Source organism: Tyto alba, unplaced genomic scaffold, assembly GCF_018691265.1.
Source record: "Tyto alba isolate M040663 unplaced genomic scaffold, T.alba_DEE_v4.0 Super-Scaffold_1000006, whole genome shotgun sequence".
In the NCBI taxonomy this organism is placed as follows: domain Eukaryota; kingdom Metazoa; phylum Chordata; class Aves; order Strigiformes; family Tytonidae; genus Tyto; species Tyto alba.
This window is the reverse complement of record NW_024881272.1, coordinates 14593377-14620861: the sequence shown is the minus strand read 5'-3', so window position 1 is coordinate 14620861 and position 27485 is coordinate 14593377. Positions and strand designations below refer to the sequence as shown.

The 27485-nt window shown below is 36.9% G+C and overlaps 1 protein-coding gene across 18 annotated transcripts in view; it reads left to right on the top strand.

The window, feature by feature from the left end:
• LOC116963542 (hornerin-like) overlaps positions 1-27485 on the top strand; it is an 84115-nt gene that overhangs the window by 3070 nt on the left and 53560 nt on the right. For 16 of the 18 annotated variants that reach the window (XM_042784729.1, XM_033000807.2, XM_033000801.2 and 13 more), the window contains exon 1: positions 25391-25472. In XM_042784729.1, the coding sequence (XP_042640663.1) occupies positions 25443-25472 (30 nt within the window). In that variant the 5' untranslated portion in view covers positions 25391-25442. Of the gene's footprint in view, positions 1-8473; positions 8556-25390; positions 25473-25761; positions 25922-27485 lie in introns of those variants that run through there. The other 2 variants (XM_042784690.1, XM_042784686.1) reach the window with 2 other exon arrangements.

Below are 27485 nucleotides of genomic sequence, written 5' to 3'. Positions count from 1 at the left end.
AGCCTACACTGTGATTGGGTACATTCACGATAGGTTCTTTAAAATAGTCATACATAGCGGGTTTTTTGTCTTCCTTGAAACATGAAGTCAGTACCTCTGTGGGAATCTAACAAAATAGACTCTAAATTCTTCTGTGTTCCCGAAAAGCTGATAGAATTTTGTGCTTTGGATTTATCAGATTGGAGAAAACGTTCCCTGCAAGAATATTAAAAGCAAATAAAAGCTAGTTAATGATAAAGTATATGTGTTAGTAGGAGTAGACAGTTGTTCATCAGATTATTTCTGTCATGGTTTCAAAGCTGACTTTTCCACAGAAATTCCTTAAAAATAAGAAGGTTTTGGAGACTTTGTGCATGTGTTGCTAGAAAGTTTTGTTCTATCTGTGCTGGAAGATTGACTAGAGAAGTTTGGAAGTTACAGTATTAAAAAAGTAAATGTTTATTAGTTTAGCAGCTGAGATAAGCCTTCAGTCAGGTAATTAAACCTTTCCTCCAAATTTCAGCACATACATTCTATCAGTGATGAAGCAACTGTTCCTAAATGAATGTTGCTGTTACATGTCATCTTGCCTCCCCGAGTTCATTTAACATAAAAGGCCCCATTTAATTGCAGGGGATGGGTGTTTCTATGTCTGCTGCCAGAGTTCAAATTTAAAAATTTCTTAAGAGGGAGAGCTGCATTATTGCTGTTTGGAAGCGAATCTCTTAGAAGGCAGAACCTCTGTGTTTCAGTCCATGCTTCAGTGCTCCAATTTTAACGCAAGACTGATCATCTGAAGAACACCCTACTGCTTGGTGGTCAGTGAAGCCTTCAGGAAAGTCAGACATGTGGTGATGTTTAAGGGCAGGATATGAAAGAAAGGGAGAAGGACTTCTGTGAGGACACCAAAGTGGGACAAGGACGATGTTTCCTTGGCTGTGGAGTGTTTCAAAGGGAGAAGGCAGGAAGGAGAGGGAGTTCTGGTGTCTTCTGTGGCTGCACTGTATAGTACAACAAAAATGACGGAGGGAGGAAAGCTACAATTTAACGTCTGTATGACCCTGCATTTTAGTGAAGGGCAAAAGAGGGAAACTGTTCAGAGTTTTCATTTTAGTGTCTGATGCACAGCAGAGCAAGGATTTGGGAACAGTGGCAACTTTTTTTTTTTTTCAAATTTTGTTTTGCCATTTTTGGAATAAATTAGAATATTTTCTAAGTTGTACCATTTACCTTGATTTCTCATGGTCTTCTGACAAAAATGATCAAATGTAATTTAATAGCCTACTGTTCAACAGTACTGTAACAAAGGTTTATTACATCATAGAAATTTTGGAAAAGAATGGGCATTTTATTTTAAGCATTATTTGTGTGTTTTAACTGTACAGTAATATTTTATCACATTCATGTTATATAAAAGTAAACCAATTTAACACTGTTTCTGTTACACTAAGAAGATATCTGCTTATAATTGTTTTCATGCTACAAAGCCTTTCATCAGAAAGATTTTGACAAATAAATTGGCTTTGAATATTTAACTCTTCGACTGTATCCATTTCAGATTCTGTAATCCTGTATAATCTCACTGAAATTATTAAACTGAGGTTGCTTAAACTATGTGTATTAATGTTGCATTGAAGTAATTGCTTTTACCTTATTTTTTAAAAGATTGATTCTGAGAGGAGGCAGCTGAATGTAAAAAACAGAGACTTCAATTAGAGTTTATGAGAAACCTCTGCAGAGAAAATTTTTCAACTTTTTTTTTTTTTTATAGGAATAGAAGTTAATTTAACTCTTATTTTCTAGTTTTACTTGTACTGTAAGCAAATAAAAAAAATACTGTTTTGTTCAACAGGAAGCACACCATTCAGTCTGGAATAAAATAATTAATGTGTGAGACTCAAGAAAAAGTCAGTAAAATGAAGAACAAGATGATTATTCTCAGGTTTTCATGGAGTGTCCATTAATGTATGGGCTGAGGCTCTACAACAAAGGTAACCTGCAGTCTGTTACCATGATGTTAATAAACTTAAGAATTAAAGAGTCCCTGTGCTGGACACAGCTGCCCATGGACTATATTTCCAGATCCTTCAAAATGGAGGAGGACATGGTAGTGGTTGAAATGTACTGCCAACAGCCTGGTGAGGTTTGCACTCCCAGGTATCTTATGTCCTATTTTTCTGTCTCCCCAGCTGCACAGTATGTCCTAGCAGGCATCACAGTCATAGGGCTCTAGTGGTATTATACCAAAATGGAACAGTACTCTGCTGAGGAGTTCTGGACCACAGAAGGGAAGAGGGGCTTGAGTAACTAATTGTAACCACGGATGCACTTCCAAACTTATTTCAATTGTCATCTGGTTTTCACTTTTGAAAATAAGATACTTTATTAAAATTGAAATCTCAGGGGGAAAAGAACTCCTGTAGAGGCTGAAAAAACATTTTCTACCTGGATGTGGTCAAAAGTCTGCATTATTTTGTCAGCCCTATTTCTAGCTCTTCAGCCAGTTCATTGTAGTGTGTTAACAAGGACTCAATTTCTCCATCTTTCACTTCACCCTTCTTCAGTATAGCTAAAATACCATTGTGAATTTCACCCAGAAATCATAAAAATCACTGGAAATGTAAGTACTAAATCAGACTCTAAGGTTTTATGTGCTTGAACTTCACATTTTAAAGTCTTCTGATGTCATATACAAAAGTAACTCTTAATAGTAATTACTATAATAGTAACTTTTGTCTCATAAAGTTAATTCTCAGCGTTCTGTATTTAATTTGCTATAATTATATACTCAACGTAGTGCTAATAAATATACTCTTTCAACATGTATATATGTTTGATGTATATGTTTTCAAACATGGGGGAAAGCAGTAAAAGTAAAGGATACTACAACATCTTTAGCATTTTTTAGTATTAATGCTTTATTAAGTATTTCATTACATTAAAATTTTGGCATGAAACTCAGACATGAGGATACTTTGAAATGCTAAACAATTGTGACAGTAATTAGTGCACACCACTTACACTAGTCTGTTTCCAATGCTAAGAATTTAAGGATTGCTCTGAATTAACTGAGGAGATATTCGCACAGTATAAAGGTGTTTCTGTGGCCTAAGCTTCCTTTCTTGGAAATTGTGACTGCTGTACCCTGAGAACTTTTGGTAGCTTCAGAACATGCAGAAGTGGATGACAGCTAGTGATAGACAGTTAGCACGCTTCTTTTTCAAGAGTTGTGATGTTTGTTTCCTTCTCCATCATTTTCACTGCCTTTCCCAGTTAATCAGTAATTGTTTTCTGCTGAAAACAAGAATGCTCCTAGCCGAACTCCTACTTGGCTGAACAGGTATCTTCTAAGCAAAGAACCATCAATTTTGCTGCTGCTGTTGGATGTGATCTCTAAATATTGCCACTTCCATTGCTGCTGGTACTATTAACAGAGAAAAACCTCTTCTTAGCATATGGATGAGGAGCAACTGGTAGTGGGTAATATTCTTACAGTGTATCAAGGTCAGCAGAACAGAGACATTTAAAAACAGGAAACCAAGAATTAGTTTCCCGTCCACACAATGTTAATTCTGCCCACTCAGATCACTCCCACAGTGTACCAGTAACACTAACATTTGTTTGAGCACTGCACTCATCAAGAGCTGCTTATATCTGCCCTATCATCAGGACTGTCACAAGGAGTGGTAGGGCCTTGGATTCACCCTCCATATGTGCTTGATATGTAATCCTACTGTACATGTACCAGGGTCTATACAGCAGTTTATACCATGCCCAATCTCATGGTGCTTTGCATCTGAAGGTCTGCTTGTGTATGTGCCTTCAGATTGCACTACCTACAGTTAAGCACTTACTTTATAATAAATAAATACTCATCTCCTACAGTTTACAGCTCCATTGCTCTCACATCCATCACATCATATCATGTTTAGCCATCGGGAAACCTCATAGTCTATGCTCATCTTGGATCTAACTGTACACAGATTTCTGGGCCCTGTTTCAAGCGTGTTCTCCAAATTAAGTTCTGAAATTTGACACAAAGGTTTCAAAAAGTCCAGGACGGGTCTTTCTTTGGACCACCACATGGCTTTATATAATGAAACAGTTCAAATATCCATTGAATGCCTTTGGAGATGTTATTCACCATGCTGTATTCTGCAGAAAATTACCTGGCATATGAGGAACTGATGTATAGAAATTATATATTACTTTAATGCAGGCTGGCTGATTTTTTTAAAAAGGTTATTCTATAATTTAGATCTTTGGATGTGTAGACCACAGGTTTATAGACTATGATAAAAACACTCATTTTTGTTATTATTACTGGAAGGCACGTGTGCCTGATTTTACTTTCACATTGATGAAGAAGGAAATGTAAAAATAAAAGATTCCTTAAATTAAAGATGAAACTTGTCTTGCTGTGAACTCAGATATGAAGCTGAAAGTGTTTGGCTCCACAGCTAAATCCTGTGGACTACCTAGTTATTAGATGTATGTTCTCCCACAGCTACTTTTTCTGACTTGAGATATGTGCATATTTTCCTTTTTTCCCTTTTCCTATGCTGTTTTTCACTTATGTTATCTTTTTATTCCCAGTTGTATTACCTCATTTGAATTAATATTGAAAACTATACACAGTGACCTAGTTTCACGTATTTAGTTAATATCTTACACTGTGGATGTAGATGTGGTTTAACCCGTTTAAAGCAGACATGCAAAGGCATATTTATGCATCGGTAGTACAACCAACAGTATGAGTATGCAGCTATAGCAGATAGTAGAATGTATTTTTTTGAGTTACTCTAGAAATTCTGTCAGTGCTTTATGAATCACTACAGGGTAGTGAATCACTGTCAGGTGGTCCTTAGACATCTGACCTTGAGTTGACTCTCCAAAATATTTTCACTTGTTAAATCTATATTAAAAGTTATATTAAGGATATTTATATCACTGTTCTCTATAACTACAGTTGCTACAAGGTTGCTGTTTTTTTTCTGAAAGGGTGATGTTAACAGATAGCCTGTCTTTCATGCTGTGGATAACATCATACTAAGCTTGAAAGTCTTTAAATTAATGGATTATAGTAAATTAATACTTATCCTTAAGGATGGTTATATATTAAAATTGCATTCAAACTTATTGTAAAAAATAATGCCTTCTGTAAGGAATCCATTTACTAGATGGAACATCAGATTGAAGGAACTCAAGAAAATTAATTTGTCAGTCCTTATGAGCAGGAACTCTACCTGCTTATCGTGATCTCATGGCCCAAAGAAGGCTGGGCAGTAGATTCTAAGTGCAGAGCAAAAATACTAAAAAATGCTGGAAGAATAAGAGGACTTAGAAGTTATATTTGTGAGACATTCCACACACTAACTCAATACCTCAGCTTTCTGTTTGCCCAGTCACTATACGTCTAGCACAGCTGTGAGGGGCCCTGTACCAGCAACAGCCTTGATGGTCAGCAGGTTCTCTGTGGAACCATCATAGCAAAAAAATCCCACTGAAGACCAGAAGTTGCCTATGACCTGCACTCAGAGCACAATCCAGCACTGCACTAAAAAGACTCATTTACACTACTTGCTACTAAGAGTATTCATCACCATCTTACTATCATTTATCTCCATTAATAAAAACTGCAGAACACTGTGTCATCTTACACCTACTCACAACTGAATCTGATATTTTTGGGTTTTCAGAGTGCTGTGTTTAGTATTAATATAAGTCTACAGGTTGTATCAAGAGCAAGTTGTACAATATGGAAAGCTAACACAGAACATGCTTTTTAAATTTGAGTACTACTTTGTTAGTGTAAGAACTGGATATGGGCCAACAGTAATAAAGACAACTGAGAAAACATGGATTTGACATAGGATTTTTTTATGGTGATTAAAACATAGGTGTCAAATTAGGTAGAGAACTAAGAGCACTTGTGGTTGGTCTTGCAAATTGTATAAGGTTGCTGAACTGCAACTAAAAGACTGAGTTTTATGTGGTTTGGCATTTATTTTGTTTTGTGGGTTTTTTTTAACTGGACTGGGAAGAACACTAGCATGAGTGAAATTCTTGCTGCTCTCCCATCTTGTTCAGAATAACACAGTGGTTCTTAAAATAACCTAAGCAACTCATGTCTGTGAAGCACTACCTTTTCTTCCTTTAAGGTATATACCCATTCTGAAACTCTGACTTCTATCTGCAACTATTTGGGAGATAAAACATTATTTTCCTTGTAAAACTTGAGTCCTGGAATGGTAGCATTATGCTGATACATGCTGATATTTATTTGTTTATTTGCACATGTATATGTTTATATAAGTTGATACCATTACACAGATGTAGTGTAACTTCTTGGACTGGAAAGCAAAAAACAGCTGTAGCATGAAATTGCCATTTGGATGTGTAACATTTAACTGTGACTCTGTCAGAGAAAAAAAAAAAAAAAAAAAAAAAGCCAGAATTCAGTGGTAAGCAGGAACTTAAAGCATTAGATCAGAATTGTCAAGGAGCTCAATTCCTGGTTTTGTCCAAATTATCTTGTATCTCATGGGTGTACAGGGCTTTTACGCTCCATGTGGAAGGCTTTTAAATCCTATATTGTGAGTTTAAGCCTAGTGCTTCTTTGCTCTTCCAGTAGAATGCTCTGTGGCTCTGACTGTTCCCTCCACTAGAGTCACCTCCTTCTCCTCCCTGTCCTCTGGCTAAATGGAGGAGTGGATTACTAGCAGAGGAATGTACCAATTTGCCACGTAGGTGGTAATTGCAGCATTCCAAAGAGGTTACTACATCAAAACCCTCAGAGATACACACACCTCAAGTAGAAAGAAAGTACAGCTTCACTTCCAGAGCTTGTTAAAGTTACAAATCATGTTTAGTGTGACACTTAGTACACTTTAACATAACTATTTTAACTGTAAGGAAAATGAAAATAAATAGCTGTTTCCTCAAGTGGCCAGCTTTTCACACTAGTTTTTGCTGTCAGTCCTACTACAAAGTAATTATCATGATCTCAGCTGTTTCTTTTTCCTCACCTTCCTATTTTCCATTACAAAACTATCATTATTATTGATTATACCTAATTAGCATTTATTGTGCTTCAAAGACATAATTCTTGGTCTCTGCCTCCAAAAGGTGATAATCTTACATTTAGGCTTAACATCATGAGTAGCAGCAGCAGACAAGGGGATGATTAGATAGTAGGACAAGAGTGACCACTTCAAAAACACATGATCTTTGCCTTAGCTAGCTAGCTAGGTATTTGTAATTAAGTAAACTCTGAGTTGAAAGCATTTTCATGACTAGTATATGGAAGGGAATGCTACTAGTGTGAAGCAGTTTATTTAGTTATTTCAGAAAAATGTGTTATCTTGAGGGCAGCTGTATTTATCCAGTGTATAGGTCACGTCCACTTCACCAGTCTTGTAAACTGTGTGGCTTACATACATACCAGGGACTCCTTTCTTCCATTTCACAGAAAGGTACCCCATGAGTTATGCTTCCCTGTAAACAGGCTCTCTTTACATGCCCATCCCTCACCTGTTTGGAGCTCTTTGCTGCTGTACTGTCTTCATTTCTGCATTTCCTTCTATGCTGGTCTCTCTGTGTACCCCTTATACCCAGTGTTACATGATAATGAAACAATGATAAGAACTGGACTTTGTTGTATATTCCATTCCCACTGTCCTCCAAAACAGATTCTACCCTTCAAAATACTGAGTAGTGTGCATTCTCATGTTACTACTTCATCTAGGAAATCACATGTTATTGTTTATGTCACTCATTTTGCCATACGTTGAATACTACATGGGAGAACAAAGTACCTGATAGTCAAGTACTTGAGAAAACAAAGGTTCTGTAGTCCAATAAAAATTATGTAATCTCTGGTTTGGTCTACATGATGGAGAATCTTGGACGTTCCAAGGCCTGGTTTGTTAATCAAGCCTCGGGACTGAAAATTTTGTTCAGAAGGATGTGAAGGTTTATAAACTGATTTTGCAAACCAGGAAGTTGGTATAAGCCACAGCTCACACAGGAAGACCATGTTCTGTCTGATAGAGGAGACATTGATGTTGTAGGAAAGTGATAAAGAGTGAATTAAAAAAGAAAGTCAAAAAGGAAAGGTTAAGAGACCTCAGTAGAAATGTTTTTTCTTCAGCCTCTACATCCTTTGTCTGATATGGTATCTGTAATGAGCAACCTTTGCAAACTGGGCTCTATAACTACTTGCACTATCAAAGTATGTATATTAGCTGTTCTGAGGCTTTAACCATTACAAATTGTACCCATTACTGCACTTCTATCTATTGCCATGTGATGGCAATGCCAAACAGAAGCCAGATGCTTCTGTTTTGAGGATGAATTGGTGGGCATTCTGGGGAGGATGTTGGTAGGCATTAACAGACTCTATCCCCATCAAACAGTTACAGACTGGTAAGTATAGATGTGCCTGAAAACATAGCTATACTAACTATACTGCTCTTCTAACTATTTATTTCAGATATGATTCCAGGCATGCTTAGTGTTTTGAAACAAAATGGAAGACATTGTTCCAGCTCTGGGGAACTGACTATTTACAGAAGGTAAGTTGTTTTTTTTCCTTATAGTAGATTTTAAATTTAGCATGAAAAAATGCAAAGAATACTGAACAGAAATCGTTACCTGAGTATTCTTCATAGTGTTAGCTGCTGAAGGAGTGGGACTTTACCTGCTTCTGCCTTTGAAAGTGAAAACTCAGTGCAACTCTGGTGACATAGTGTCCTGAGAACACATGCTGCGGTGACTTCTCACTGCTATGAAGAGTGAAAGGAAGGGCTTGGGAAACAGCTAGAGAATACCTTTGAAACTCTATAGACTCTTATTGACCGACCAGTCCTGAGTGCCAAGAACACATCACAGTCCTGACACAGCTGGAGGAGACCTTTGAATATTAAACAGTAAAGATCAGCTGATTCTACTGAGAAAGGCCAAAGTTAAACAGTTTCTTTGTGGGCTTCTCTTGTGCCTTCCAAGACCATATTGGGGTCTTAATATATTTGTATTAATTTAGAACTCCTAAGAAAGTGTTCTTGTGTTGAGTGTGATGATGTAAGCAGTCATAATCCTTGCTATAGTAAACTTACTATCTCTGCTAACATAATTTTTATTTCTTTAATAGGTTTCTTTTTATTTTTACAAATGGAAAGAGTCTAAGTGCTTGAAAATGGTAATTCATTAAATTAGTTAGTCTACTAGGTGTTTAGCCCAATAGATATATGCAGCGTATCCCTGTTAGCCACTCACTGTAGCTCATCAATAGCCTTCTGCAAAGAAAAATGAGAGAAATCTTTTGCTCTGTGTCTGTGACCAAAGTCAAGCTATTTTAGATCAGTGAATGAAGCAACTTCCAGACTCTAAAGTACTTGAAAACTCCTTTGCATTTACACAAAATGTGCGAATAGATTATCACCAAAAGTTTATCTAATTTACACTTGGAAGTTTCCTTCTTGATATGATATGATAGCTATCTCTTAATAAAAGAAAGAGGAGTGAACAATTAGTGAGAGACGCTGACTCAGCATAAATAAGGACAGTATAGCTATTGCCAAGGCTGGATGCACTAGAATGAGAGCTGTGAAGTACCTTGGAAAAAAGAGGAATAAGGTAGATTTTGCTAAAATAAAGAATACATGTGCTTCAGGAGTGATGTGAAAGTGTACTCCTGGTCTGAACTGTAGCATTAATATAGGTGCAACCAGACTTTGCTTAGAATCAGGAGGGCTGCCTGCGTCTGGGATGCAGCTGTCCTAATCAGTTGTCGGTTCTGGAGTACAGTTCACATTCTTAGATTCCATCTTAGATCATTAAAATCTCCTCATTAAATTTTTGTCAGAAGTACTACTTGACAGTGACACATTTGTCGGCTTTGTGGGACAGATTTTTCAAAATATTTTTGCTCAGTTTTTGATATTTGGACTCTTTAATCTAGAGTTGAATTTACAAAGCATATTTCCTTCATCCAATCCAAGGCAGGTAGACTAGGTTGTAAGGGAGATTTTTTTTAATTTTCAGGTAAATTCTTCAAGTTCTTCAGGACCTCTCAGGAGAGGAGATAAAAGGAGTGTCTTTTTAGGTGATCGTGTTCACGTTATTTCTACTGCAATTATCAACAACTTTTTTCTAAATTCTTATTTAATTAAGCTCAAGTTCATCTACTGATGCTCTTAGGAGTAGGTACACCGTTACAAATCTCCTTGACATATAACCCTAGAGAATCTACTGATGATTGTTTATTTTAAAACAATGAAGCTAACATAACTAATTTATCAGAAGTAACCAGTTAACAATGATCACATTGTTCCCCAAATCTCTAATTTATGAGCAGACTTTTTCTGGGTGAGATCTTTCTTGGACTACTCTGTTGTAATTGTTATTTTGTTTCTATAGTTTTTGTAAAAAGTCATTGTTATTGTGGTGAGAATGGAATGCTTCTATGAGAAAGAAGGATATAACAAAAACATTTTCTTCAGTTATTCTTTCCTTCGTGGTTCCAGTTGCTGCATTTGTATAACAAGATCTACACTGTCATACAGATGATCATTTAGATGGTCAGGTCCTGTGGTCTTATACATAGTTCTGAGCATCAAAAACTGTAGAAGCAATCCAACAGTAATTACTGTTTGTTTTTGTTTTTTTTTTTTTTTTTAAAAAAAAAAAAAGTCTATATGTTTCAGTTATGTTTGGCTTATGAAATCTTGGAAAAGGTACAGCCAGAAGTTGTATTTCCTGACTGATCATTTTATACATTGGTTTTAAAAATATGTCAGATTAGTATTAGCATATGATTTCTTACAAGTTAATGTTCCATTGGGTAGTCTAGAAGTAGCTTACAAGCTAAGGATGTAAGGAAATTATTAACTGTCAGCAATAGCAAATCTCAGCTATGCTAAAATGTAATTGTGCCTAAAACATGAAGTAGCTCACATCCAAGAAATATCTCCAGTTCAAAGTAACTGAGAAATCTTTATCTATATAAACTAATTAGTTGAGCCACTCATCAAGTTTTCTCTTCTGCTGCTTCAAAAAAGATGAATAAATGGAGATGAAATAAGTTTTGTTATTTTCAGTTACCAATCTAATCATGTTCAGATATTGGTATGCATCAGACTTCTCATAATTTATCAGTACAGAATAAGCATACCATGTGCAGAGCCACTGATCAGTGCTACCTGCCTCTTCCTGTGTCATTTGTGTTCTTCCTCATCATTTTCTTAAAGTACATTTCCTGTCATCATACAACTGTCAAGTGCTTTGAGATTAATCTACTTTTTGAACTGCAAAAATGGTTTGGATATAAAGTTGAAAATGGAGTTGTGATGCAATGCCACCCAATCAAGCCCGTGGAAATAATTATCACGGGACTGATTTCAGTGTAGCAGGCTACCTGCAGAAACGATAACAGGCATTGCTCAAGCCTGTCACACCTAACTTCTTGTTTCCCAGGCCATATAAATAAATAATCTTTGCATGTATAAGTGTACCCACACCTCTCCTGTCCCATTAATTCTGAGCAAAGAAGGGTCCTTCATCTAGATTAGCAGATAGATTGAAGCAGACACTCTCCTATTTTCATAACATTAGGTATTATTTTGAAATGCTTGCAAGTGGAGAGGATAATTACAATTGCTGGTACTATCAATGACATTGCTGTTACTGGTTCCCAAGCTTTATTTTTAGGAACCTGGGTTTATTCAGTACCAGCAAAAAACAGCTACCTAAAAATTCAGCTCAGTTAATGATACTTTTTTTCTCACATTTAATTCAACCTTTTATTATTTTTTAGAAATAATTTTGTTAGGAAAAAATATTCTAAGAAATAACTGTAGATTCTGTAGCTATAAATTTGCTTCTAGTCTGCCCAGTATACTGAACATGCTCTACGGATAGTTTGTGAGTTTTAGTCTTATTAATTAAAATTACATTAGGCCCTCTTATAGTATATGCTATGCTTTTAATTTTCAGTCTTCATTAGCACTTCAATTTTGTAGGATCCACTGGCTTTCTGCATATCAACAAGCAATGTCTTTAAATGTTTCATTTTTTCTCATTCTAAGCTCCAAAATAATATCAATACATCCTAGGTCATTAAGTAGGTAGTAACTCGGGTTACTAAGGTGTGTTACTAACTCCCCAACAGTCCAAATCCAGACTAATGCTATAATCCAAAACTTTGGAATGCAGCAAATAATTTGCTTTATTGACCATGGATGAGCTTGGAAGAAGTTTGTGGTCTATAAGTATCATCAATTCAGTGTGAGCTTCTGGAGCTCAGAGCCAGGAAAGAGTAGATATCCTTAGGGTGCTGCAAGGACCTAAAATTAATTGTGGGGTAAGCCTAATGAAACTGTTCAAAACAGGATATGGTGAAACACAGAGCACTCCCTCAGCTCCCTCACAAATCCCTCCCTCCTCTTTCTATATACTCTCTCAAAATAAACAGTGGTGGCTAGTTGGAATCAGAGTGCCACTACTGCTAGGCTTTCCATTTTAGTTTCTAGCTTGCCATGGTTGTTAAATAACCGAGACTGAGACTTACATAGATCTCTCTCCCATCTTTTTGCTCTTTTTCTGATTTCAGAGACTGTCTCAGTTGTTATCAACCATTCGTGGTTTTTTTAGATAGAAATTCAGGGTTGTACTTGACTAGTATTTCTTTAGGACTGTGAGGATTGAACCTGCTCCCATGTTGCAATAATAAACTCACAGCTGCACCCTGTTCCAAAATTTTCACTGTTGTGAAAAATATCTAGTTTAGCAATGCTGCAGCCTGTGTAGAGTATCTAGGTCTTGTATTACCCAAAAGCCCCCAAAGCTTTATTTCACGAGATTTCTGACAAACAAGAAGAGGGCCAAAAAGGCTCTGATTAAAATAAGAACCTACCTAGAAGTTTGTGTCTTGAAGACATTTGAACATACATTTCCCATCTTAGCAGTAAGTGGAAACACTGCTCTAATTTACTATTATTAGCATTTCTTAAATATACTAGCAGTTCTAAGAAATTGTTATTTGATGGTGTGAAAGGTCTCTCTCAATCACTTACAAGAAATCCAGTTTATCATTTCCACAAGCAGAATTGCAGATCATGGCTAACACCCTACACCAAAGCCAAGGGAATAATTACATTTTGGTCCAATCTTATTTTTGGTGTGAGGGAATTCTACAGCAGGAGAGTGTCTTCTTTAGCTACAAAAGCATAAGCACTGAGATTAGATCCAGGATTGCAAATTCAACCATTCAAAACTATGAGGTTTGAAAAATAATAATCATTGTCCTCAGTATTTAAAATACAGTTGATGTTTTCAATATTTTTTTGCATAACTAGAACAAAAAAAGGAAGCTGATATTCTTATGTAATCACTTTTCTTCTGGCCCTAAATAAATTCATTATCGAATCACAATAATTTATAATACTGTGTTGCTCAAATAAAAATTGATTTTTTATGTTTTTTTTTTTTGTCAAAAGCCTGTCAGTTGGATGCCTCCAAATGAATTCACCCAGATTTTCTGACGATTTTTTTTCTGCTTTCCATTTCATTTGCATGAAGTTGTCACAGCATACCGAGGAGCACGTATATCCTAACTAGCTTGTGTTTCTGTAGCAAGGGAATGAGAATCAAGGTTACCATTAACCAAGAGGCCAGAAAATGTTGTGATGTGTCTCAGCCAGCATCACAATAAATGGAGGGACATCCCACTTCCCTCGGGCTTCATGTCATCGCCACACAGGTCAGTGTCAGCCCTTGAACTTTGGGTTGCACCCTTCCAACAAAGTGGTGCTCTGCAATTAAAAGACACTTAAACACTTTCCAAGTATAAATTATAAATGTATAAAACTTTAGATACCTTGCAGCTAACCATGTAAACATTACAATGTGAGTTTTATTATATATGTGAGTTATGAAGTAAGTTAATTTTTCTACTCTAAACTTATTAACACTATACATTACAAATATGAATTATAATGAAAGATAATTTTTATGCTCTGAAATTGTAAACTTCCTATAGTTACCCGTTAAATATTTAATACTGATACAGGAAAAAGGAGTAAATTTAATTCAGAGGGTAGCTAGGCCATTGAGCATTTTGTTGGTTGTCTATAACTTGCTCTTGTAACTGTCTGTAACAGTGGGGGGTTTATATAGGGAGAAAATAGAAATCTTATGACTTTCAAAGACCTCTTATTGCTCTTACCAAAAGCTGAATGGGAAAGTGCTGCATTTGAAGGTAGTAGTTAGTATTCTTCTCAGTCCTTTAGAGCTACTTTAGAGTCATTCAGGCCTGAAGCTTTGAAAACATTAAACTGTACTGATTACAATTCTTCCTTGGGGGACTCAGTCCAGAGGAGGACTTGCTTCTCTGGCACTCCTTCCCCTTTTTTACTTTTCTCATTTCTACTGTTACATGTTCCTACCTTCTTAGCAAGGCACAAGAGCTTGTGCAATTTAAGAGCTCTGCAGTCTTGGCACAGTAGTTTCTGGGCATGATAAACAGTATTATAGCCTTTTTTCCACACATATAGCCAAATACATATCAAGAGTAAGATTCAGGGGGAAATAAGTAATCTGTAAATTCTTCCTTTGGTGTTTTAAATGTCTCTTCACATTTTCCTAAATTTTCTTAATTCCTAATTTGCATGAACTTGTCATACACATTCTTTTTCCTAACACTTTTTTTGAAGAGTGTTTTATTTTTACTGTTTTTTACATACCAACTGTATGGTACATTGTCCCTATACAAACCCTTCAGTGAGTATTTCAGTAGAAGAAATAGGCCAAATTTTAATACTCTCGACCTTGCCCATACCAGTTTATCCACTTCCAGCTGTATATCTTCTAATGCCTACCTCAGTCATGCCAAGCTCACATTTTTCTCCACTGAGTGTTAGGTCCTGCTGGCAGACACTGCCTTCTGAGGTAAAAGTAGGGCTCATTCTCAGTTGTAAATCTCTATGTTGTTATAAGCAAATGTAGATTTGTACAGACCTGCCAGTGATGTCAGCTTACACCATGTAGTTACTGCATTCCTTTTGCTGAAAGAGAATATCTGAAACTTACATGTCCTGATTTAATTTTAAAACCACAGATTCTAGAGAGTAAACACATACTAGAAAAGGCCCAACTTTAGTGGATGATCAGTTTTAGGTGTTGGATAGGCCTTGTCACAGTACATCTTTTTTTCAGCAATCTGCAAAACAGGTTAATCCTTGCTTTAAAATTTGGAGTAAAGTTAATCCTAGAGTTTTCAGAGATTCAATGGTGTCTTCTGTAGTGTATCTGCTATGGTTTGTCTTGCAAGAGCCTCTATTGAGCACTTCAGAAGACATATATATTAAAATGATTCTTGTCACAAAGGCTCACCAGGGCACAGAAACAAGCAGAAAACAGTAAGAGAACAGGAGTGGTCCATTCAGGTATTTCTACATCTAATTTGTAATCTTAACATAATAATTCATAATTTGTCATTTAATGTACTGCTACAAACAGAATTTGCATTACTCAGATACTGCCAAGCAGAAACAACCACAGTGGTCCTGCGTTACAAATTCTTATTTCAACACTAATTTGTGATTGAGTCTTTGAAAATTTCTATAGTAAATAGTAAATTTTTCTTCTTTTGGTGACTTCAACTAACTATCTCATGTGTGTTTCTCAAGGTGCTGGTTGTGGAATGAATATTTTAACCTTTTGACCCACTAAATGAGTTCTGGCCACTTACATACCATAAATGGTGTTTTGTTTTACTTGGGTTGACATGAATCAAGGCATTTGATGATGGAACTCAATGTAGTTACCTGCAAATCTATTTAAATGATGTCTTTTGCCTCCACTCAGAATTGCCCACTTTCCAATGATACAGAAGTGCAATAGGCACTGATGTGATGCTGTGGAATCATCTGATCTTTAAGATATGAAACCATGAAATGTGAATTAGGTGTGAGAGGACCCTTATTCAGCTGTGTTGCTGTGGAGAGGTTGCAAAATGATGTAATGAAAGCTTAAAAATTGGTTAGCTCGCTAGCTGCCCTCGGTTTGACAGAACAATATGTGAACTTCCTGTTTATTCCAATATCTCATATTTTTTCTGAAACCTGGATCTCCTTTGGACAGATAAAGTTCCATAGAGAAAACTCAGTTAAGTTTCTACATCATTGTGCACTGAATGGATTAGACAGGACCAATGCTACAGTTTTTAGTGCCACTACCATTAGAAGACTTTATTTCTGCTTTGATTGTAATCACATTCCTAGTAATACCATGAAAGCCATGCCTTACCTTTGAGAATGTGTTCTCAGTGATACAAGAATAGCTTTCTCTGTCTCTCATATACTGTTTTCTCTATTATATAACACTGTTCTAATTCCTTGTTATTTCGTTACATGCATTGGGTGAAAGTGGATGCCTGATTAAGTTCCTTTTTAAGTAAAAAGGTGGCTTATTGTTTCCTGTAGTCAAGGTACTGGAAATGGATATCAAGAATTTTTTAAGGTATCAGTGGTGGGGTATTAAGTATTTGCAGTGTATCTAAACAGGTATATTTATTTCAGGTGACCTTTTAATTTGAAAAGGAAAACAACACATGTTCATTGACATTTTACCAGCATTAAAACATCACAGAGGATTTAGGTGACCAGTATTAACTCCTTATCACAAATGAAGTTAGGATTCCTATGGTAGAACCAGGACCATCAGTTTCAAGTTGTTGCCCCAAAATAAGTTTCGAGTCATTTTGTCAGCATGAGTTACTTGAGGTCGTAGGAGATAGTCATGACATTTTTCATATTATGCTGACCAAAAGCAATAGAGAAGAGTCTTTGATGTCACACCCTCTTCTCAATGAAAGTAGTATAAACCTAAAAAATACCCAAACAAGGAAATATGGATGAGAAGAAGGGAGAAGATGGGATCCTGGAGAGAGGTGAAGCTTCAAGAAGTTAGAACTACCTAGTATGTGTGTCTAACTTTAGGTACCTACATCCACAGAAAAGTTCCAAAAAAGGCTATATGACTTTTTTAGAGATTCTAAGCATGTGTGGTTCTCACTGGCTGAAGTAATTACATAATTTTTCACAAATGTGTTCAGAATCCATAGCTGTGTTCCCATTTAAGAATATGTGAATGACAGAAGCATTAGTTCAAGACCCATTGTTTTCTAGAATATCAGGAAAAATCAACAAGAAACTAATATCTGTGCTACTGTCTATAACTGATCTGTCCCATGGTGGGATGTACTAGTCTGTAGCAGATTTCAAAGCCTGTAGTCATCTTTCTAAACTTTTTGTAGGCTGATTCTTGCAGTTAGATTCTAAGACCAGAGAAAGGATGTGTCATCCTCTAAAGAAGGTATCTCTTTCCACAGATTTTCAGGGTGTTAACAATTCATTTTGACTTTGGGGTCCAGACAGTATGCATAGATAGCACAAGTGAAGTAAACCACAAATTTCTCAGTAAGTGACTCACTTGATTAACCAGGGTTGTGTGTATAATGAAGAATTGTGATATTGATGTTACAAAGTGACTCTCCTAAAACCTTCTCACCAAACATAATCATACCATTACTGTTTACTCTGACAGCAGCTTCCTTCCATCCAAGGAGCTCAGCACATTTCACAACCATTAAGCCTCCCAATGAAATAGTTAAATATCATTATCCCATTTTCTAGATGAGGCATATAGAGATTAATGACTTGCTAGAGTCACACAGGAAATTTGTGACAGAGCAAGGAATAAATGGCAGATCCCCAACTCTCATGCCTATTCTTTTGTTTACAAAATTACTCTTTCTGTTCCCAGAGAAAAGTCACTCCTGAGTTTGGAGCAGCCCTACTAAGGCATGAACTGAAAAGATTAATTATGGAATCAGTAAAAGAAAAAAAAAAAAAAAAAGAGCCACTCTGCTTCTTTTCTATTAATAAAATGGAGGAACTGAGCTATATTTGGTATAGGATAGCTTTTAGGTATAGACAGATTATAAAGAATGCAAAAATCCTGACCTGGATTTGAAGATGAGGGAGTGGAAGGGGGATTTCAGCAGTTCAATACAGCACCAGAATCTAGTATGACCAGCATAGAAGAAACAGCTGTTAATCTGATCTTGAGCCTTGAACATACTGATTGATTCTAGGACTTCTTGATTTGGCTGTGTCTGAATCTTGGCATTTCTGTTTAAACTGAGAAAATTGCAGTGTTCACTGTGTAGTTCACAGGGAACGATGGTGGTGTTTTCTCTTCCCCAGTGCACAGATCGCTTTTGTGACCCATATATGTTTCCATGTTAATTCCTCAGCTGTATATGAAGAGGCCCATAATTAATTGCTTACTCATGGGCTATGTTCAGTTTCCCAATTTACAGTCTAACACAGATAAAAGAGTAATGTTGCTTTCCCCATACAACACAGCTAACTTCTCCTTATAGGTTAAACACAATCTCCACAAATTCACATTGACTGTTTTTGTGCTTCACAGAGTTGGTTGTTCTATTTATTGTCTACCATGTTTTTATTTGTTTTATTTATTGTCTACCATGTCTGCTTCCTAAGATGCATATGAAATGCAAATTAACATAATGTAAGTTAAAAGTAAATTAAATTACAAAAGACATTTGTGTTATCAGGGTCTTTTAAAATTTCAAAGTGTATAATTTAACAAACTGAAGCTTTGAATTAAGAAATTAGGGGTGTTTGTTCAAATTCAGGAACAGAAAACTTAAAGTGAGGAAGATATGAAAAAATTTCTTAAGACAAAGTTGGGGCAACTGAAGATCTAAGACAAAGCTCAGGTTTCTGCTTTACCAGCGAGAAAGGGCATGATGTGCACTTAAATTTTTCATCACCCAAAGACATCATCCAAACTAAGTACACTAACTATTCTGATACATTAATGCACAGTGAAATAATAATATGTGAAATGCATCAAATAAATGCTTACACTTAAAAATACAGCAGAGATTTTGGTTGGAAAGTTTCTGTAAAAGTGAAATACTTTAGCATGTGTGTTTTAATTTTTTAAGATTATTCTTGCTATTTTTTTCTATAAGGGTTATATAGTTAGAGATACCCATCTGTAGTATAACAGTGTCTATACGGGAGGTATTATGATTTTTCTGTATGTGTATATATATATACATACATGCTTACTATGACATGAATTGTATGAAACTTTGAGCTGATTTATATTGTGTAGAGAAGGAAGGTGGGTTTTTTTCAAGCGCAGGAGTAGAAACTGGGAGCTTTGTGACCTGTGTGTGTTCTAAGAGAAATACGTATGTATCTTTGAAAATAATTACTGCATGTATTTATTATATTGTCTATTTGTGCAAGATTATCCTGCCTAGCTGCATAGTTTTAAATTAGAGGAGTCCAACAGGAGGAATTCCCAGCAGAGTTGAAAATAAAGTAGAATCCTAGAGGTAATCAGGTGTCCCAAATGAAACAGCAGGAAAACCATTAATTGGGGATCATGCTCAGCCTGACTCTAACCTGAGCTGTTGAAGTTTCTTCTTTCAGTCAAAGTTAGGGTGGAAGATGAGACTTACGAAATCTTAAAGATGCTGGCCTATGCAGAGAAAGGGGTTGAGTGAACTTTTCAGGGAGTGTCACTGAGTGCTGACAACGACTGACGCATACCATGAGTGGCAGCAGACTTTCTATATGACCTTGGCCGAGTCACTTAATCCCTCTGTGACTTGGTTTCCTCATCTGCAGAATTAAGTACAAATAATAATACTTCCCTGCCTCACAAGGAGGGGAAGGTAAGGATTACTTTATTACTATTTGCAAGGTGTGCTCAGAGACAAACAGAAAAGATGCAGTGGAAGTGTTATTATTTATTGCTGGAAACCCATACAATATCAAATATCTTGTCGATCATGTCCTGGAAAATATATTGTTAACCAGCTGTTGCTTGGGAATCTGATATTATCAGAAACCACATGAGCCCATTATACCTTCCCTCTATCCTCTGCTTCCTTTATGCTCTTGTATTCAAGTAGTTGTGTATATGTTGTTAGGCAAAATTAGACAACCTTTCTGCATACCAAAAAATCATGCCTCTTTCTATGATGGCTGCTTTTTGGCTTCTATAAATGATGAACCTGAGACCACTCCAAGCTGCAATCACATTCTCTTACCTAGGAACGTCTTGTATAGATTGACATCAAGATAAATATTAAACTTCCTTTAGTTACAGTTTCAAAGAAATGGATCACAAGTGTTTAAGTTGATTTTGAAGTCCAAAGGCATATCCACCAGTGTGGGCATCTCCCTCTTGGCCTGCATGATTGAAAGAAACTCTTATAAGTTGAGGATTTATGATTATTAATACCATGTCTGTGCATTGTCTGATCATACAATTGCACAGATTTTATGGGTATCAGTTACGGGCATGCAACAATGTTTCTCTCAATTTAGCCAAAACTCAATTAGCCTAAGCAGTCAGAATTTTTGCATCAGCAAAGTGGGTTTATACCAGTCAGTGTTTCATATCATCTTGCTATGGTATTTTTGACCCAGTACTGTTGATTTGGTAGAGTCTCTAAAGCTAAACTTACATTACTGAACTCTAGCTGCTCACTCTTGAGTGAGTGCATCACACATACATATGTATGTATTGCATTAACTCCACTGTACGAGTGAATCCTCTAGGCCACAGGGACTTACAAATAGCCTGTAAAGATATTTTAACTGTGCTCGAAGTATTCTGGATCCATTGATACAAATTACATATAAAGACAATATTTCAGTAATAGCAGGAGGTGCTATCTGTAAGAGAGACCATTTAGCTTCTCTGTGACTGTGAAAACAATGAATTTTGTTTGTTAATATTAAGGCTTCCGTTTTCTTTTGGACTGCATACCTTGGTAGTGGGATCCCTCTTGTATTATGTCTTCCATTCCATGGACAGATGTTTACATTTATTTAAACCTGAATACAGAGCCTGGTAAATCACAAACAAATGCTAGTCACTGTGGCTTATGTGAAATATTGCATATGTTTGCAGCCACACCCAAGCACTCACCTTAAAAGCACATAGGGACAATACTATTTGTTAGCTTGCACAATGCACGAGATAAGATGACACAACATTCATATGTCATTGCTGTTGTATGTGGTGTTCATGTCAGGTGTTTCTCCTGAGCAGCACTTAAGTGTATAGCATGGATAAGCTCTGCAAACTCTCTTTCACCCTCATCTATACTGTGGCAAAAAAGTTCGGTAGAAGTAATCCGTTACCAATCACTCCCTTTCTACTCTTTTGTAGTCAAGTCAAACGTTTTTTTTTGCTCAGGAATTCTCATGTAAGGCTCCCGGTGACATCATCTAACTAGGACTTTCGGGGCGTGGACCATTATTGTTATTTATAGAGTACCAGACTTACACTAATATTGGCAGGGTTTAAATCAAACAAGAAAGCTGCTAACTTGAGCAAAACCAAAAAATTAAAGACAGGAAAGAGTTGAAAATTTTTAATATGTGAGAGGATAATTTTAATATTTTCTCTTTTTTCTAGAAAAATGTATAAATTACTGGTTTGCTGAATTATCAGATACTTACACATTTATTGAGAGTACATTTAATGTATTTCCTTAAGAACCCAAAATACACTTTATAAATTTTAGTTGCCCCTTCAATGTACTATTTTAATGTAATATTCTTTTTGTGAAGAACAACACTACACTTAATTATAGCTAGAGCTATTTTGAGCAGTAATTCTACTGTATTATATATTGGTGTATTTTTAAGAAGGGAACATAATTGTTGAACGTAGGAAGTATGTTCCCTTCAAACAATGTGGCAATACTTAAAGGCCTTGGAAATAGGATATAAATATTGACACACCAGTGTAAGGTGGAAGAAATACTGTTTTTGAAGGAAAAGTAAATAAGTATCTCTTCATATAATCATTATGATAAAATTCACACAGCCTATTAAGAATCCTCACCACTAAATTTAGACTACAATGTGTTTCAAAATAACTTCAGTTGAGTACTTTGGAGTTACAAAAAGTATGCTGGAGGATTGCAGCGGTGGTAACATCCTCGTAATAGCACTAATACTGTCCACTGAGCAAACCAATTTCATTTGGAGATGGAATGTAGGATATTACAGAAATTTCTTGTGATTGTCAAAGTAGATGTCAGGAAAGCAAATTTTGTTTTTAATGTTTATAAGAATTTTTCTTGGCTTTCCCTCTTTGAGAAAGGAGGAAACAAAAAGATTGGAAGGGCTTGGTAAGGCACCTGACTTTTAAGAGGAGGCAAAGATGTTCAGTAATAATTGTTTGTCAGAATTATGGAAAATAGTGTTTGGAAGAAATAAAACTGCTTTATCTCCCTTCCCACTCACTCTTATTGTTTCACAGAGTCAGTTTGGAGTACTCAAAAGATGTATATGGTTGTAATCTCACCTATTCACATCTGTAAGATGACTTCTTATGCACATTTTCTCTGAAATAATTTTGTAGTGGTTACTGTCTTATCATTCATTGTCTCCCAGCACACCTGAAGTATCCAAGCAAATAATTCGTCAATTCTCCTGCAAAGTCCAAGACTCAGAGGTGTATCAACAGTGCATACTGGAAACATCAAAGCAGTTTGATAAGGATACCAGACCCTGATGAAGATAGCCCTCACATCTTTTACATTGTTATTTATCTATGTTGATATTAACTGAAGCTTTGTTACACTCTCTAGCATTTCTAGTTGCAGTGTCAGATACCAGATCAAAAATAATCTTTGCCTCAGAAGTTGCAGAGAGCAAGCTGAAGGCTCTTGAGGGTCATGTAGGCAATTGGAGTCAGGAAAAAAGAAACAGGCTGCTTGTTCTGATTTGGTTTAAACAGCTTTCAGTAGAAACAAAATGTTTCTAGAAAACTCTGCCAAGATTTGCAGTCCTTTATTCAAGAAGATACTCTTTTGCTTAGGTGAGTAGCTGGCTTCCCCTTTGTCTACTATGTGCCCTTTAAAATTTTCACCTCCTGCCCAGTAGGAATCCCCTTCCTTTCAGTGTTCTAGACACTGGTTCCTGAAATGAATTGACTCACTCTTGGTGGCACAAGTCTATATGTGATTATTCTAAAGAAAAAACAGCTAACTCTATACAGGTGACCATACAATCAGAGATCTTAAAAAAAAAAAAAAAATTGCCACTAAGGTTCCCACAGGAATGTGCATTGAAGGCCTTCCAAGCACAAGGGAACTCCATGTGAATACAGCATAGGGTTGATCTGCACTTGCACAGTAGTTTCAGTACGTAGCAAACTTTGTAAACATGGTTTCACCAGAGTCAAGAATTCACCACTGGTTCAGTCAGTATTTAATTTATGATTGCAAAATTGTCCTTTTCAAGTGTGGAGACTTGAAAAAGACTTTTTTTTTAACTGGCAAATCTGGAGAACAAGTAAATTATTACTCTATCGATGTCCTCTGTTTGATTCAGTGGAAATACTGTTCCTTTGAAATAAACCGCAAGCAATATGTTGTGTAAGAGCTGGGGCAGCAGGTTTACAACTCTCACATTGTAAAATGGTCTGGGTCTTTATCAGCTTATTCAGTATAGTATTTTATTAGTGTTGAAGTCAACATAAGCATATTGCTTGTCTTATCTATGCTTCTTTATAACCATAATATTACCAAGATTACAGCAACTCATTGCCTGACATTTATATATCTGCCTGTCAAACCAAATATTCATGGAGTACTCATTGCTGCTCGAAGTAGCCTGGAGTAATAGTTCTGATCCCTCTGGTTACCTCTCAGTATCTCCTAGCTGGTAGTGAAGGAGCTCTTGCATATATGCATTTGTAAGATCCCATCTCTTTGTTTATGTGTTTCTGGTGCAATCGGTTGGCATTCCTTTATTGTGTCATTTATTTGACATAGCATTGCGGGTATGATATTGCATTTGTGGTGTGTAGCATGCATTTTCATTGTTATTTATAACATTGATATCAATGGTTAGTTTGGTGGTACAGAAAGAGAAGGAAGATTATAATCTCTTCCTCAATGGATAGTAGCAGATAGGAAGCAATGTCTTTCATAATGGAATAATGTAAATAAAATGCTACTCATTAATTAAATGTGATTAACTGAAAGAGAATACAGTTAGTTAAATACTCTAAATCTTAAAAATATATAATCTTCTTAAAATGCTATCAGCATTTTGAATTTTAAGTACATTTTAAATTCACAAACATCAAGAAGCGGAAGTTTCTTGTGAACAGTCTTTGGTTCATGGATTTCCTGGTATTCCCTGGGTAAATAGAAATGTCTGTCATATTGTTAAGGTACTTGAATGCATCCAGGGGGCAACAAAGCTGGTGAAAGGGCTGGAAGGAATGTCCTGAGAGGAACTGCTAAGGAGACTGTCTAGTTTGGAGAAAAGGAGGCTGAGGGGTGACGTCATTGCTCCCTACAGCTTCCTGAGGAGGGGACATGGAGAGGGCGGTACTGAGCAGTTCTCCCTGGGATCCAGTGACAGGACGTGTGGGAATGGTTCAAAGCTGTGCCAGGGGAGGTTTGACTGGACATTAAGAAGCATTTTTTTACTGAGAGGGTGGTCAAACATTGGAATGGGCTTCCTAGAGAGGTGGTCGATGCCCCAAGCCCGTCAGTGTTTAAAAGGCACCTGCACGATGCCCTTAGTAACATGCTTTAATTTGGTCAGCCCTGAAATGGTCAGGCAGTTGGGCTAGACAGATGATTGTGGGTCCCTTCCAACTGAAAATATTCCATTCTCTTCTTCACTCTTCTCCTCTTCTCTCCTATGTCATCCAGCTTTTGGACTTCTCCCCATCTTCAGCAGAGACCTTGTGAACATGCATCTGAAGAGAAGGAAAAGTTTATTGTTTATTTTTTAATACAGGCTAGATGCAGTAACTTCAGATCCTTCCCACAAGGTACATGAGATAAAACATCCTCATTAACTCTTTACTCTGAGAAAATGCTTGGTGTTATTACAACGATTGGAACTTCCCATGTCTTTTCCAACAGTAAGAAAGGAGTAAAAAAGTGGAGAAATCTCACAGCAGAATATTCTGAGGTCAAATTACACAGGCTAGTGTAGAATATTTTGCCAGAACGGCTCATGAAATATTCGTAAGTCTTTTGTAGAGCATAATGCTGTAGATTTTAGTCAAGGTGCTAGTTTAGGCTGCCAGCCTTCAGACGCCCTACCTACCCCAGATGCGGAGTTCAAGGTCAGAGGGGGCATGACTCACCCGAGGAGCGTGTGTTGTCATCGCCCCATCTGGGCAGGGGAGTCCCACCTGCGGCGCCCTCATTTCCAGGGCAGAGGCCCGGCCGGCCCCGATTGGCCGCGCTGGCTCCCGCCTCACAGCGGATTGGCCGGGCCTGCCGCCTCCTCCCTCTCATCTTGCTGGGGCACCCGCGCTGCCCGCCTGCAGCTCTTCCACACTGACCACAGAGGGACCGGAGGATGCCCACACATCAGCACTCGGTCGATAAGGTGTGTTGGTGGGGGTGTGGGGGACAGGGTGCTCACTACCTGGTGGGGCTTATTCGCAGAGGCTGAAGAGTAAGTCTGTGGCTCATCAAGAGCATCTAGGGGGAGAAAAGAAGGGAGGAAAATACTCCTAAAGAATGGGATTAGAAAGGGATACACAGGACTGAGTCTTAAACTGTTGGCGGGATGGACTTGCCAGGACTGTGTTTTTCAAATTATGGAAAAGTATTTATCATATTAATTAAATACTTTGTATTTAAATGCTTCTAAAACAACTTTTGTCTCTATTCAGAAATTTGCCTAAGGCTCTGGAGAAGCAAACCACCAAAGTGTCTCTTCCCAAGTCCACTAGACTTTGAACGCAGTAGCTAACTAGCACCCAGGGATTTAATTGTTGGCCTGAAGTCACATTAGACTAAGTGTGGAAGAGGATTCTTGAAGTAGCAGCTGAGGTACTGCAAAGATCAGGGCCATATAGGCTCATAGGAAGAAAGGATTGTATCTGTGATTAAAAAAGAATTAGAATTTTTCCATCAGATGAAGGAACTGAGGATAGTTAGTTTTTCATAATAATATCACATCAGAAGCTTGCAAATGATATTTTTTTGCCAGAATTCCCTGTGCTTCTATTTTATAAATACTTACTTTTAGTTTCTTTACACCTTTCATGGAGAAAAGGTAAATTTGTGATCCAAGATAACATGAATACATTGAATATGTATTGGAACTCGGCATCCATGGGAATTATTTTCTGCTTCTGCCTCACGTCTGGACTTGGAATTTTGTAAGATGCTAGTATGTCCCTCTTCCTCATCTAAAACCCGGTTCCAAAGGATGGCATGATGAGACTCTTAGGATAGTTCATGAATTGTTAAATCAGAGAGCTGATGCAAAGAGAAGGCATCTCAGCCGTGTTTCAACTTGTTGAGCTTGTATTTCTGGTTCTCTTCTAGCTAGAAAAAGAGGAAAGGAGGTTTCAGACTGGTTTTCTTTTGTGGAAGAGTGCAGCCCCAGACAATTTTCCAATCCCAACTGAACTAGTGCTAAGGACTCTGTGCTTTGAAATAGAACATCTAATTAGAAACAGATTTTTTTTTCCGTCTCTCCATGAGTCAGACAAAGATTTCAACAACACGTAGACTGGTTCACATTAAATCACTGTTTACCACATCTGTTAATATAATAGCACCTACATGCTGTATTTAAAATTTAATTAGAGGTGGGCCATGTCAAAATCGTCACGAGAGATTGGATAACCGCACCCAGTGTACTGATACCAAAACATAATGCTTACCAGGATCCCATTTAAGTGACATTTTCATGAGACTCTTAGGAGAGATAGTCTTCATCTGCTTTGAAGACATGATAACTTGCACATATAGCTTTCCTGATTGCTGCACTTACTGGTTGTGACTCCATTCAAACCTTCATCATCTTCCTATAGAAAATCTTTCAGCACATTACAGTCACCCGTTTTATTGTTTGTTGGCTTTTAAAAAGTAGTTTAACTTCAGAGTTAAGTGCATGGGTGTTTGGAATTGTGCTTTGAAGTTTTCCCCCCATGCTTCCAGGTGTGTCTGTTACTTATTTCACTAGCATGTACAAAACAGAATGGTCGTATACATTGATGCACAAATTAAGATACACAGGTAGATGATACAAATTGAACATATCTCTTACATTGTGTTTGAAATTCTTTAAAAAATCTCAAGTAAAAATCTCCATTTTTTCTGTTACAGTCTATTGTATCAAACAAGGCAATCCTGTAGGAGACAGCATGAAAAATAGCATTATTATAATACTCCCTGTGATTTAACATTTGTCTCAGCATTTTTGTAACTGGAACAGTGAGGTGTTAATAAGATGCAATGGCCTCACAACTATGTGGTGCAATGGTTAAATGTTTAGACTTTGAGTATGGATGGTAATATCTGGTATTGAACACCTGAGAATACTGCTGGAAAATGTTTCCTTTCATTCTTGGAAATAGTTTACTATCAGTGTCAGTACTACAAA